This window comes from Pristiophorus japonicus, chromosome 7 (genome assembly GCF_044704955.1).
Source record: "Pristiophorus japonicus isolate sPriJap1 chromosome 7, sPriJap1.hap1, whole genome shotgun sequence".
NCBI classification, from domain to species: domain Eukaryota; kingdom Metazoa; phylum Chordata; class Chondrichthyes; family Pristiophoridae; genus Pristiophorus; species Pristiophorus japonicus.
Window position 1 is genome coordinate 36,220,470 of NC_091983.1, and position 12,392 is coordinate 36,232,861.

Genomic DNA, 12,392 nt, shown 5'->3' on the forward strand with positions numbered 1-12,392 from the left:
GAGAGGAGAGGAGTGGGGGAGAGCGGAAGGGAGGAGAGAGGAGGGGGGAGAGAGGAGGAGAGGGGGAGAGAGGAGAGGAGAGGGGGAGAGAGGAGAGGAGGGGGAGAGGAGAGGAGGGGGTAAGGAAAGGTGGAGAGAGGAGATGAGGGGGGAGAGGAGATGAGGGGGAAGAGAGGAGGGGGAAGGGAGAGGGGGAAGGGAGAAGGGGAAGGGAGTGGGGGAGAGGAGGGGGGAGAGAGGAGAGGGGGGGAGAGAGGAGGAGGGGGGAGAGAGGAGGTGGGGAGAAGGGAGAGGGGGGAAGGGAGAGGAGGGAGGGAGCGAGGGAGGAAGCGGGGGAGAGGAGACTGGAGAGAGGAGGGGGGAGAGAGGAGAGGAGGGGGGAGAGAGGAGAGGAGGGGGAGAGATGATGAGGTGGAGAGAGGAGATGGGGGGGAGAGAGGAGGGGGGAGAGAGGAGGAGCTGGGAGAGGAGGGGGTAGAGGAGGGGGAGAGAGGAGTAGGGGGGAGGGAGGAGAAGGGGGGAGAGAATAGGGGGGAGGGAGGAGAAGGGGGGAGAGAGGAGGAGGGGGAAGGGGAGGGGGAGAGAGCGGGGGAGAGGAGTGAGCCCCTCCCACACAGCCTGCAGCGCACATTTGCAGCAACGGCCTGCCAGGAGCTACTGCACATGCGCGCAGACTCTAGCACGCATGTGCAGAGGTCCCGGCGCTACCTGGCTCCGCCCCTAATCCATTGGGCCATGCTGCGCCATGACCGAGGAGAGGCTGGGGAGTGGCCAGAATACGGAGATCTTTTTTCGGCGCGCTTGGAGGCGGACAAATGCGCCACACATCGGGTGAGGGTGCCAGAAAAACAGGTTAGGGAAATTCTAGCCCGAAGAAGCTATCTAGAACAAACCCAAATTTGTAATCATGACCACAGTCTGTCATTTAGTTTAAACATATAATTACTTTGTAAACCCACAGTTCACTTCAGGGATTACTCATTTCTACTGACTGTAATAAATTTCAGATCACCTTTAATTAACGGTGCACTACAGGAGGGAGGTCAATAAATCAATTCTCTGATCTACATCTACATCCTGACTGTTGCTAAAAAAAAATTATCTCTGTAGATAATGATTTCGTAAGTAAACCAACATGATAATAATCAGATACAACTTGAAAAATATTCGGGGGAGAATGTCCCCAGTGCCTCGATTGGAGGAGGTAACTGGCTCGGGCGGGACATCCTGCAGCCAGCGCGGAAGTCCTGCCCAGGCCGCGAAATTGCAGTTATGGCCCCTCAGAGGAGGTGCGTGCTCAACTTCCTCTTGGGGCAGGTCCTGGGGCAATACTGGGACGCGATCAGCAGCGCTCGGCAGATACTCCGCGTAGCGCTGACGCGATTCAATGCCCCGCCCCTTTGCTTAAAGGGAAGGGCTGCTGCGCACTCTGCACGGCCTCTGATGACCTCCACTAGGCCACCAAGGCAGCATGGTGCCGAGGCACAGCCTGACACCAAAACGGAGTGGCGGGCTGCACGATAACAGCCCGGATCACGCAAGGGGCGAAGTAGTCGGGCCGACTGGTGAGTCAGCAAAACCGGCAAGATGGCGTCACAGGGCACTCGTGACCTCCCCTTTAACTCATGCCCCGCGAGCGGACGTCGGCCCGATTCACGCCCCGTGAAGCTGACGGCTGACACCGCTCGCGGGGAAAAATCTGCCACTGGGCGGAAAATGTCGGCACGTACCACTAAGAGGTCACTGCGCACGCCGATTATGTCATCGCCAATTGCACGGCGGCCTGGGCGCTACCAGCGCGTCGCGGCTCTACTGTGGCAGCGCCTCCGCTAAATCCCATGCATTTTTGCGGGAGCCGGTAGCAACCCCCTTCACCCCTGCCGAAAAGTGTTTGCCGCCCCATTAGCGCTCCCCGGAGGCGCTAAGGTGCGGCGCAAAAACAGGCCCCTTAAAACCAAATCTTTTGTTTTCACATAAAACAAGTAAGAGCTTTCTGGTGTGTTATAATCAATTGGACATTAATCAGATAAGTAGACAAACTACCTGATTGTAAATAGACAGTTTAATCACTGCATTCGTGGCTCCCTGTCTGTACCACTATTTACCCCTCGTGCCAGTGGTAGAAAGGATGCCAGGGTAAGTTACAGTGGAAAGCCCAGAAGTTGTTCATTTCCTACCAGAAGATAATGAAGATGAACCAGATGGCGGAAAAAAAGCAACTGACACCTCATGGTCCCAGAGTTTAAATACATTTGCACACAACCTTGAGCAGCAACATCCTTTGCAGGAATAAGCTTGTGCACAACCATGCAGCACTCCCACAGGATCCTGAATGGTACTGCATGCGTACACCCAATCTTCCAGAATATCGGAAGGAAACGAGTGACATTTAATTATCAAGAATGCCATTCTGAATTTAAGATAAGAGGGCAGATTGGAAATCATCCTGTAAATTTGGAATGACCTGTAAAGATTAATATGATTGTGGGGTAGAGTACACAACACGATGTCCTCCCCAGGCAGTTTGACAGCCGAACCTTCTCACTCCAGTTTTGCAAGACTACATCACCTTAATAACGGTTCTAATTGTAAAGTGCAGTGATAAAAAAACGTAACATGACTTTTAATTGAAGATTTTACCCTTCCAATGTTATCATAATCCAATGATTTTGTTTAGATTTTCATTCCACAAGTAATGTTGTTTTTAATTAAACAGAGAAAGGCCATACCATACAGCAATGTAGTCATTGACTGGTTCCGTCTGCAGCAAAGTGAAGTTGATATAAACCCCATGTCCTGAAGGTACCGTAATTAGCCAGCTACAGTCCTTCGAATTTGGGTACTCATTGGGAAACCCAGGAGAGTAAATGGTACCATTCCGAGATGTTATGTTGAGGCTACAAGGAGCTGTAAAACAAACAAAAAACTAGCACAATTAACCAAAGGTGTCTATCAGTACATTTAAATCTTTGACTTTTGTTGGAATTTAAAAAGTGGTTGTAGGGCTTGCTTTAGGTTACTGCTAATATACCTCTGAAACAGGCCTTCCAAATCCCTAAAGGTACAATAGTTACTTACCTGTTAGGCACAAAATTGTTTAGAAGCACATCAGCCATTATTGAGTTCTTAATCCACATCCACTGGACACGGTAAAATTTTACTAGAGGAAAATTGACATTGATCCGATTCACAATAGCAAAATACTGCAGATGCTGGAATCCGAAACAAACACAGGAAATGCTGGAAACACTCTACAGGCCAGGCAGCATCCGTGGTAAGAGAAACAGTTAATGTTTCAGGTCTGAGACCATCCCTCAGAACCAGATTTGATCAGACTAATAACTAACTCTAGTTACTAGTTCGACTAATTTCTTGGACAGTAACTTAAATCATTATATTTAGTGATGTAATGACACAGACAGGATCATTGACTAGCCCTTCAATAGTTTCCAAAGAATTGGTAATACTAAATTTAAGAAGCACAAAAAAACAGGGTGAGGAAATTAGTCACCACAAAATGGACATTGTCTATAAATGGGGGCCGATAGTGGATTCATCAAACCAGCTTTCCAACTGGTAGTGTGCATCTAATTTAACACAATCGTAGTACTCTTTGCTACACTGTCATATTTGTTGAAGGTTTTAGTATAAAGAACAACTAATAAATGATATTAAAGAATAAAGAACTATCGGGTGAAATACATTTTGGGAGGTGGTGCAAAACAGGCGACAGTGCATTGGCAGCCCATTTTGCACACTGACCAATTTTCTTTTTCATTAACTTCAGAGACTTGAGCACAAAAATCTAGGCTGACACTCCAGGGCAGTGCTGAGGGAGCGCTGCACTCTCGGAGGTGCCATCTTCCAGTTGAGATGTTAAACCGAGGCCGCGTCTGCTCTCTCGGGTGTAAGTAAAATATCCCATGGCACTATTTCGAAGAAGAGCAGGGGCGTTATCTCGGACGTCCTGGACAATATTTATCTCTCAATCAACGTCACTAAAACAGATTATCTGGTCATTAGCACATTGCTGTTGTGGGAGCTTGCTGTCTGCAAATTGGCTGCTGCACTTCCTACATTACAACATCGACTACACTCCAATAAGTACTTCATTGGCTGTAAAGCGCTCTGGGTACCATATAAATTTATTTTTCTTTCAATGGAGAAGAAAATTGGGAGGAATGTAAAACACGCTGCCTATGTGCTGGTGCCCACTTTACGCTGCCAAAACTAAACTAATTGTGGGAATGATGTAAAGTCTGCCAATACATAACATAAGAACATAAGAAATAGGAGCAGGAGTCGGCCAGTTGGCCCCTCGAGCCTGCTCCAACATTCAATAAGATCATGGCTGAACTGATCTTGGCCTCAACTCCACTTTCCAGCCTGTTCCCCATAACCCTTGATGTGCCTATCGTTCAAAAATCTGTCTATCTCCACCTTAAATTTATTCAATGACCCAGCTTCTATAGCTCTCTGAGGTAGAGAATTCCAAAGATTCACAACCCTCGGAGAGAAGAAATTCCTCCTCGTTTTAAATGGGCAACCCCTTATTCTGAAACTATGCCCCCTAGTTCTAGATTCCCCCACGAGGGGAAACATCCTCTCTACATCTACGCTGTCAAGCCCCCTCAGTATCTTATTGTTTCAATATGATCACCTCTCATGCTTCTAAACTCCAATGAGTACAGGCCCAACCTGCTCAACCTTTCTTCATAAGACAACCCCTTCATCTCAGGAATGAACCTAGTGAACCTTCTCTGAACTGCCTCCAATGCAAGTATAGCCCTCCCTAAATAAGGAGATCAAAACTGTATGCAGTACTCCAGGTGTGGTCTCACCAATGTCCTGTACAGCTGTAGCAGGACTGCCCTACTTTTATACTCCATTCCCCTTGCAATAAAGGCCAACATTCCATTTGCCTTCTTATTATTGCTGTTCCTGCATACTAACTTTTTGTGTTTCATGCACAAGGACCATCAGATGCCTCTGTATCGCAGGCTTTTGTAGTCTCTCTCCATTTAAATGAAAATTTGCTTTTTTATTCTTCCTACCAAAGTGGATAACCTCACATTTTCCACAGTATACTCCATCTGCCATATTTTTGCCCACTCACTTAACCTTTCTCTATCACTTTGCAGATTCTTTGTATCCTCTTCACAACTTGCTTTCCTACCTATCTTTGTATCATCAGAAAATTTGGCTACAATATACTTGGTCCCTTCATCCAAGTCATTAATATAGATTGTAAATAGTTGAGGCACAAGCACTGATCCCTGTGGCACCCCACTAGTTACTGTTTGCCAACGGAAAATGACCCATTTATCCCGATTCTCTGTTTTCTATTAGTTAGCCAATCCTCTATCCGTGTTAATATATTACCCCCAACCCTGTGAGCTTACTTTGTGCAGTAATCTTTTATGTGGCACCTTACAGAATGCCTTCTGGAAATCCAAATACATGACGTCTACTGGTTCTTCTTTATCAACCCTGCTCGATACATCCTCAAAGAACTGCAGCAAATTTGTCAAACATGATTTCCCTTTCATAAAACCATGCTGACTCTGCTTGACTGTATTAACATTTTCTAAATATCCTGTTATTACTTCCTTCATAATGGACTGCATCATTTTCCCAACAACAGATGTTAGGCCAACTGGTCTTTAGTTTCCTGTTTTCTGTCTCCCTCCTTTCTTGAACAGGGGCACATTTTCTAATCCGCTGGGACCTCTCCAGAATGTAGGGAATTTTGGTAGATTACAACCATTACATCCACTATTTCTGCAGCCACTTTGTTTAAGACGCAAGGATGCAAGCCATCAGGTCCAGGGGACGTCCAACTTTTGTCCCAATAGTTTGCCCAGTACTTTTTCTCTCGTGATAGTGATTGTTTTAAGTTCCCCTCTCCATATAGCCCCTTGATTATTTATTATTATTGAGATGCTTTTAGTGTCTCCTAGCATGAAGACCAATGTCAAAATTTGTTTAACGTCTCTGCCATTTCCCATTTTCCCATATTAATTCCCCAGTCCCATCCTCTAGGAGACCAATGTTTACTTTAGCTACTCTCTTCCTTTTATATACCTATAAAAGCACTTACTGTCTGTTTTTATAGTTCTTGCTACTTTACTCTCATAATCTGTTTTCTCTCTCTTTATTGCTTTTTTAGTCGTCCTTTGCTGGTTTCTAAAAAATGTCCCAATCCTCTGGCCTACCATTAATATTCACAACATTGTATGCCTTTGGTTTTAATTTGATACCACCCTTAACTTCCTTAGTTAGCCACGGATGGTTCATCTTTCTTTCTCACTGGAATATATCTTTGCTGAGAATGATTAAATATCTCTTAAATGTCTGTCACTGCTTATCTACTGTCCTACCTTTAATCTATTTTCCCAGTCCACTTTAGCCAACTCTGTCTTCATACCTTTGTAAATGCCTTTATGTAATTTCAGGACACTAGTTTGAGACCCATGTTTCTCACCCTCAAACTGAATTTGAAATTCTAGCATGCTATGATCACTCTTCCCTAGAGGATCCTTTACTATGAGATCATTAATTAATCCTACCTCATTACACATTACCAGATCTAAAATAGCCTGCTCCCTGGTTGGTTCCATAATGTATTGTTCTAAGAAACTATCCCGAATACACTCTATGAACTCGTCCTCAAGGCTACCTTTGCCAATTTGATTTGTCCAATCTATATGAACATTAAAATCAGCCGTGATTATTACGTACCTTTCTTGAAAGCTTCCATTATTTCTTCATTCATACACTGGCCTACAGTGTAGCTACTATTAGGGGGCCTGCAAACTACTCCTATCAGTGACTTCTTTCCCTTATTAGTTCTTATTTCCATCCAAAATGATTCTACATCTTGATCTACTGAGCCAATATAATTTCTCACTACTGCACTGATCTCATCCTTTATTAACAGAGCTACTCCACCTCCTTTTCTTTCTGTCTACCCTTCCGAAAAGTCAAATACCCCTGAATATTCAGTTCCCAGCCTTGGTTACCTTGCAACCACATCTCTATAATGGCTATCAGATCATACCCATGTATTTCTATTTGTACCATCAACTCATTTATCTTGTTACGAATGCTGCATGCATTCAGATAAAGAGCTTTTAATTTTGTCTTTTGATCATTTTTCCCTGCTCTGACTCAACTTTCTGGTGCGCTTTTATGTTTATATGCTTTGTCCCTTCCTGTCACACTCTGGTGATTATTACCCCTATCACTACCCTGCACTATTTGAACCATTGCTTTCTCCTTTCTCTTTGACTTTTTAAATTTCAGCCCTAGTTATTCGATTTGCCAGGTCACTGGTCCCAGCATGGTTCAAGTGAAGCTCATCCCAACGGAACAGCTCCCCCTTTCCCCTGTACTGATGCTAGTGCCCCATGAATCAAAACCCATTTCTCCCACACCAATCTTTGAGCCACGCATTCATCTCTCTGATTTTATTTACCGTGTGCCAATTTGCTTGTGGCTCAGGTAGTAATCCAGAGATTATTACCTTTGTGGTTCTGTTTTATAATTTGGCCCCAGCTGCTCACACACCCTCAGCAGAACCTCTTTCTTTGTCCTACCTATGTGGACCACATCAACTGGATCTTTCCCCTCCCACTCCAAGTTCCTCTCCAGCCCAGAGGAGATGTCCTTAACCATGGCACTGGGTAGGCAACACAGCCTTTGGGACTCACGCTCTCGGCTGCAGAGAACAGTGTCTGTTCCCCTAACTATATTGTCCCCTACCACTACTACATTTCTTTTTACTCCCCCAACTTGAATAGCCCCTTGTACCACAGTGTTGTGGTCAGTTTGCTCATCCTCCCTGCAATCCCTGTTCTCGTCCACACAGGGAGCAAGAACCTCGTACCTGTTGGACAAATGCAAGGGCTGAGACTCCTCCAATGTTGCCTGTATTATTGCATCATTTGTGATCATAGAGGAAGCAACACACTTGACAGGATAAGCTGACAGCACCACTTCCAGTCATCAAGTTATAATACAACTTGTGTGGAGGAGATTCCTTAAATTTTGTGTGAGAAAGTAATAAGCCCTGAGGATTCTAATCTAGTCAATCAAACTGCATGGCATTCTCATTTACCTCTGCTAAAGATTCCATTTTTCTCCTTTCATACTGTGCATAATGGGATACTGAAGATTAATCTGGAAACCCACTTGGAATTATATTGTACATTGCACATCTAAGTCTCATTTTTTGGAAATTGAAGTGTATTATTTTATACATGCAGCTAATACTCTCAAACGAAATCTACTAAACTTAAATTACTTACCCACATTAGTAAAATCTGTTCTGATGTTCTTATGCAAAATCAGTTACATTCTTATCAGTATCCATAAAGTGAGAGAGCTTGATGGATAATACAATTTCTAAATAGAAAATTATACAGTGACTGTGACAAGAATGAATCTTGTAATACAGTAATTACGCCTTAATCTTTTCGTTTGTTCTATGGAAGATCAGTCAATAACCGGTATAAGAAAAGAGGAATTGAGTAAAATTAGGACATTGCTTACCATAGCACAGATTTATGTGCCTTCCCAACAGCTACCAGAGACCAGTGAATGCTTTCTGAAATTGTTCAAAACCTACATTTGAACCAACCTATGTTTTTCAATTTAATATATATTGTATTGTATTCAGGAGGGAGCTGGGGTTTGTCAGTGGGGCGAGGAGATGGAGGGGAGGGGGGAGGGGAGGGGGGAGGGGGGGGACCCCAGGCTACAGCCTACAGTGTTGTTTCTCACAATTGGATGTCACCAGCACAGCCTCGCAGGAAAGAGACCTGGCTTGAAAGCAAGAGACATGAGATTTTCACTAACACATCAAAAAGTATACCATTCAAGTTATTACTTTCTTTAACAAAAAAATAGGCAGACATATGAACTGCCCCTAGAATTTATTTAATGAAAAATGCTGGAGTATCACATGCAATTCTATATGCCACATCATATACATTAAATTAGAGCCATGGTAAAGGTGCAGTGAAGAGTGACTAGAATTATATCAAGAATGAAATTAGTTATGAAAAAAGGATCAAAACATTGGGGCTTTCACATAGCAACATTGAGGTTAAACACTGGAACCTAAGAAAGGTTTTCAAAACTCTGAAATGTTTTAAGATGATAAGCAGTGAAAGGTTGTTCCTTCTGGCTGACAATTCATGAATAGAATAATGAAAGAGAACAAGATAATTAATGTAATGGTTCAGATACTGAATTAGCAATGGCAAATTGTGAAATTAAATTTATTAACAATGATGATTAGTGGGCACTGGGAAAAAAATGTAAATAAATACTTTAAGGATGAAAACTTGCAGGGTTATGGGAAAAGAGCAAGAGAGTGGGAATAATCGAATAGCTCTTTCAAAGAGCCTGCACAGGCATGATGGGCCAAATGGCCTTTTTCTATTCTGTATGATTCTTCACAGTAAGAACAGTATGAGCCCAAACTCCTCAGCCCCGAAAGTGTTCCTATGGCATATGTCGGGAAGAGGATGCATAACAGAGATGGGACTTCTGGTAGGACCTGAGGGCTCTGTTCAAAATCCTACCATGTCGCAATTTGCACTGGGGCCTGGACTCACATGTTGCAAAAGTCCCATCCACCATAAACATTCTCCCCGACATCAGAGGAGGCGGGCCCAAGAGGGGAGAATTCCTCTCATCTCTTTTGTGCCAAGCACCCGAAGTGAACCCATAGTGTTGTATGTATCTGCCACTTGCATTTAAAAGATGTTACCCCACCTTAACCCTGAACATTTAGGTATTGTCAGGAGCAGAGATCGCCAGAGCCTGCTCTGCCATACTTGCGCTGTTTTTCTCAGCCCTTATATTTACAGTAATTAAAAAGTTTATAAACCTTGTTAAAAACAGCAAAGATGCTTCTTCCTTGAAACACAGTTCATTTACTTTGTAAATGGCCATACACTACCTTGGAGTTACTGACCTAGCCTTATCCCTCTGCTTCTGAATGAAATTTTTGATAAAATCCCACGCAAGATATTGTTCCAAATATCTTTGATCAGATTGCAAAACAAAAGGAGTTAAAAACTAGCTTCTCTCTTAACTACAATAAACAGTCAACCATGTGCAGCATCCTTGTAATTGAATGGTTTGACTCCTTCATCTGCTCTGAACACTGAATAATTTGTGAGCCAGACGCCCATTCATAGATCATTACAACCTATGCTTATCAGCACTGTCAAGATCTGAGCCCGTAATATATATATTCCCTGCAGCATGCAGAATCAGCCAATAGTATTCAATTTGAATCCTTTGTTTGCTCTGACCAGGAACAAATAAACCAATAAATAACCCAGCACAACCAAATATGGTTCATTTTTGTCACATCCCTTATTGAAAAGGTCCCTCAGATGCGAGTCAGATGCCGGGCTTGTGTGGACAGGGTGCACTATGATTTCCATGGCACTATAGCCCAGTATGTCCCACCATAGAAACATAGAAACATAGAAAATAGGTGCAGGAGTAGGCCATTCGGCCCTTCTAGCCTGCACCGCCATTCAATGAGTTCATGGCTGAACATTCAACTTCAGTACCCCATTCCTGCTTTCTCGCCATACCCCTTGATCCCCCTAGCAGTAAGGACCTCATCTAACTCCTTTTTGAATATATTTAGTGAATTGGCCTCAACAACTTTCTGTGGTAGAGAATTCCACAGGTTCACCACTCTCTGGGTGAAGAAGTTCCTCCGCATCTCGGTCCTAAATGGCTTACCCCTTATCCTTAGACTGTGACCCCTGGTTCTGGACTTCCCCAACATTGGGAACATTCTTCCTGCATCTAACCTGTCTAACCCCGTCAGAATTTTATATGTTTCTATGAGGTCCCCTCTCATTCTTCTGAACTCCAGTGAATACAAGCCCAGTTGATCCAGTCTTTCTTGATAGGTCAGTCCCGCCATCCCGGGAATCAGTCTGGTGAACCTTCGCTGCACTCCCTCAATAGCAAGAATGTCCTTCCTCAGGTTAGGAGACCAAAACTGTACACAATACTCCAGGTGTGGCCTCACCAATGCCCTGTACAACTGTAGCAACACCTCCCTGCCCCTGTACTCAAATCCCCTTGCTATGAAGGCCAACATGCCATTTGCTTTCTTAACCGCCTGCTGCACCTGCATGCCAACCTTCAATGACTGATGTACCATGACACCCAGGTCTCTTTGCACCTCCCCTTTTCCTAATCTGTCACCATTCAGATAATAGTCTGTCTCTCTGTTTTTACCACCAAAGTGGATAACCTCACATTTATCCACATTATACTTCATCTGCCATGCATTTGCCCACTCACCTAACCTATCCAAGTCGCTCTGCAGCCTCACAGCATCCTCCTCGCAGCTCACACTGCCACCCAACTTAGTGTCATCCGCAAATTTGGAGATACTACATTTAATCCCCTCATCTAAATCATTAATGTACAGTGTAAACAGCTGGGGCCCCAGCACAGAACCTTGCGGTACCCCACTAGTCACTGCCTGCCATTCTGAAAAGTACCCATTTACTCCTACTCTTTGCTTCCTGTCTGACAACCAGTTCTCAATCCATGTCAGTACACTACCCCCAATCCCATGTGCTCTAACTTTGCACATCAATCTCTCGGGCTTCTATAGGGCTGCGTGAAAACATGCCAGATAGGCCACTCGTGCCTAGCATCTCTTGTACCTGGCTTTTGTCTGAGTCTCAGGTAAATGTAAAGATGCAGTATCTCACACTGCCAGCTTTGTCCCCCTGACAGTGGCTGGCCATTGCTCACAGGGTTTGTCACCAGCTGACCCTATTGGGTTTTCTGTCACCCAGATGCTGTAGCCACACCCAAGTTCACTCTGCCGTCAGCCAAGATGTGTGGCTCACATGACCTCTCCCCTCCACCATCCACACCCCACCCCTCGTCCTTCCTCTGAACAGGGATATTTGTTTTCCCAGGTTTCCCAACTGCTTTCCAGTCCGCTTCCTGCCATCAAATAAAAATTCCGTCTATAGTGTCCAAAACCGATTGCACGACTCTAGATGATGTCTGGTCAAAGCTCTATAGAACTGAAGCATTACTTCTTCCTCTTTATAAGAATGTAAGAAATAGGAGCAGGAGTAGGCCATTTGGCCCCTCGAGCCTGCTCCGCCATTTAATAACATCATGGCTAATCTGATCATGGACTCAGCTCCACTTCCCTGCCCACTCCCCATAACCCTTGACCCCCTTATTGTTCCAAAATCTGTCTATCTCCACCTTGAATATATTCAATGATCCAGCCTCCACAGCTCTCTGGGGTAGAGAAATCATGACCCCCTGAGGGAAGAAATTCCTCCTCATCGCCGCTTTTAATGGGTGACCCCTTATTC

General features: G+C 44.3%; 1 protein-coding gene across 1 annotated transcript in view; it reads right to left on the bottom strand.

Annotated features, from left to right (window-relative positions):
• The window catches only part of LOC139266579 (CUB and sushi domain-containing protein 1-like), a 3,131,815-nt gene that overhangs the window by 310,957 nt on the left and 2,808,466 nt on the right, over positions 1-12,392 (bottom strand). The window contains exon 43 of the mRNA XM_070884173.1: positions 2,730-2,907. Coding sequence (XP_070740274.1) covers positions 2,730-2,907 — 178 coding nt within the window. The remainder of the gene's footprint in view (positions 1-2,729; positions 2,908-12,392) is intronic.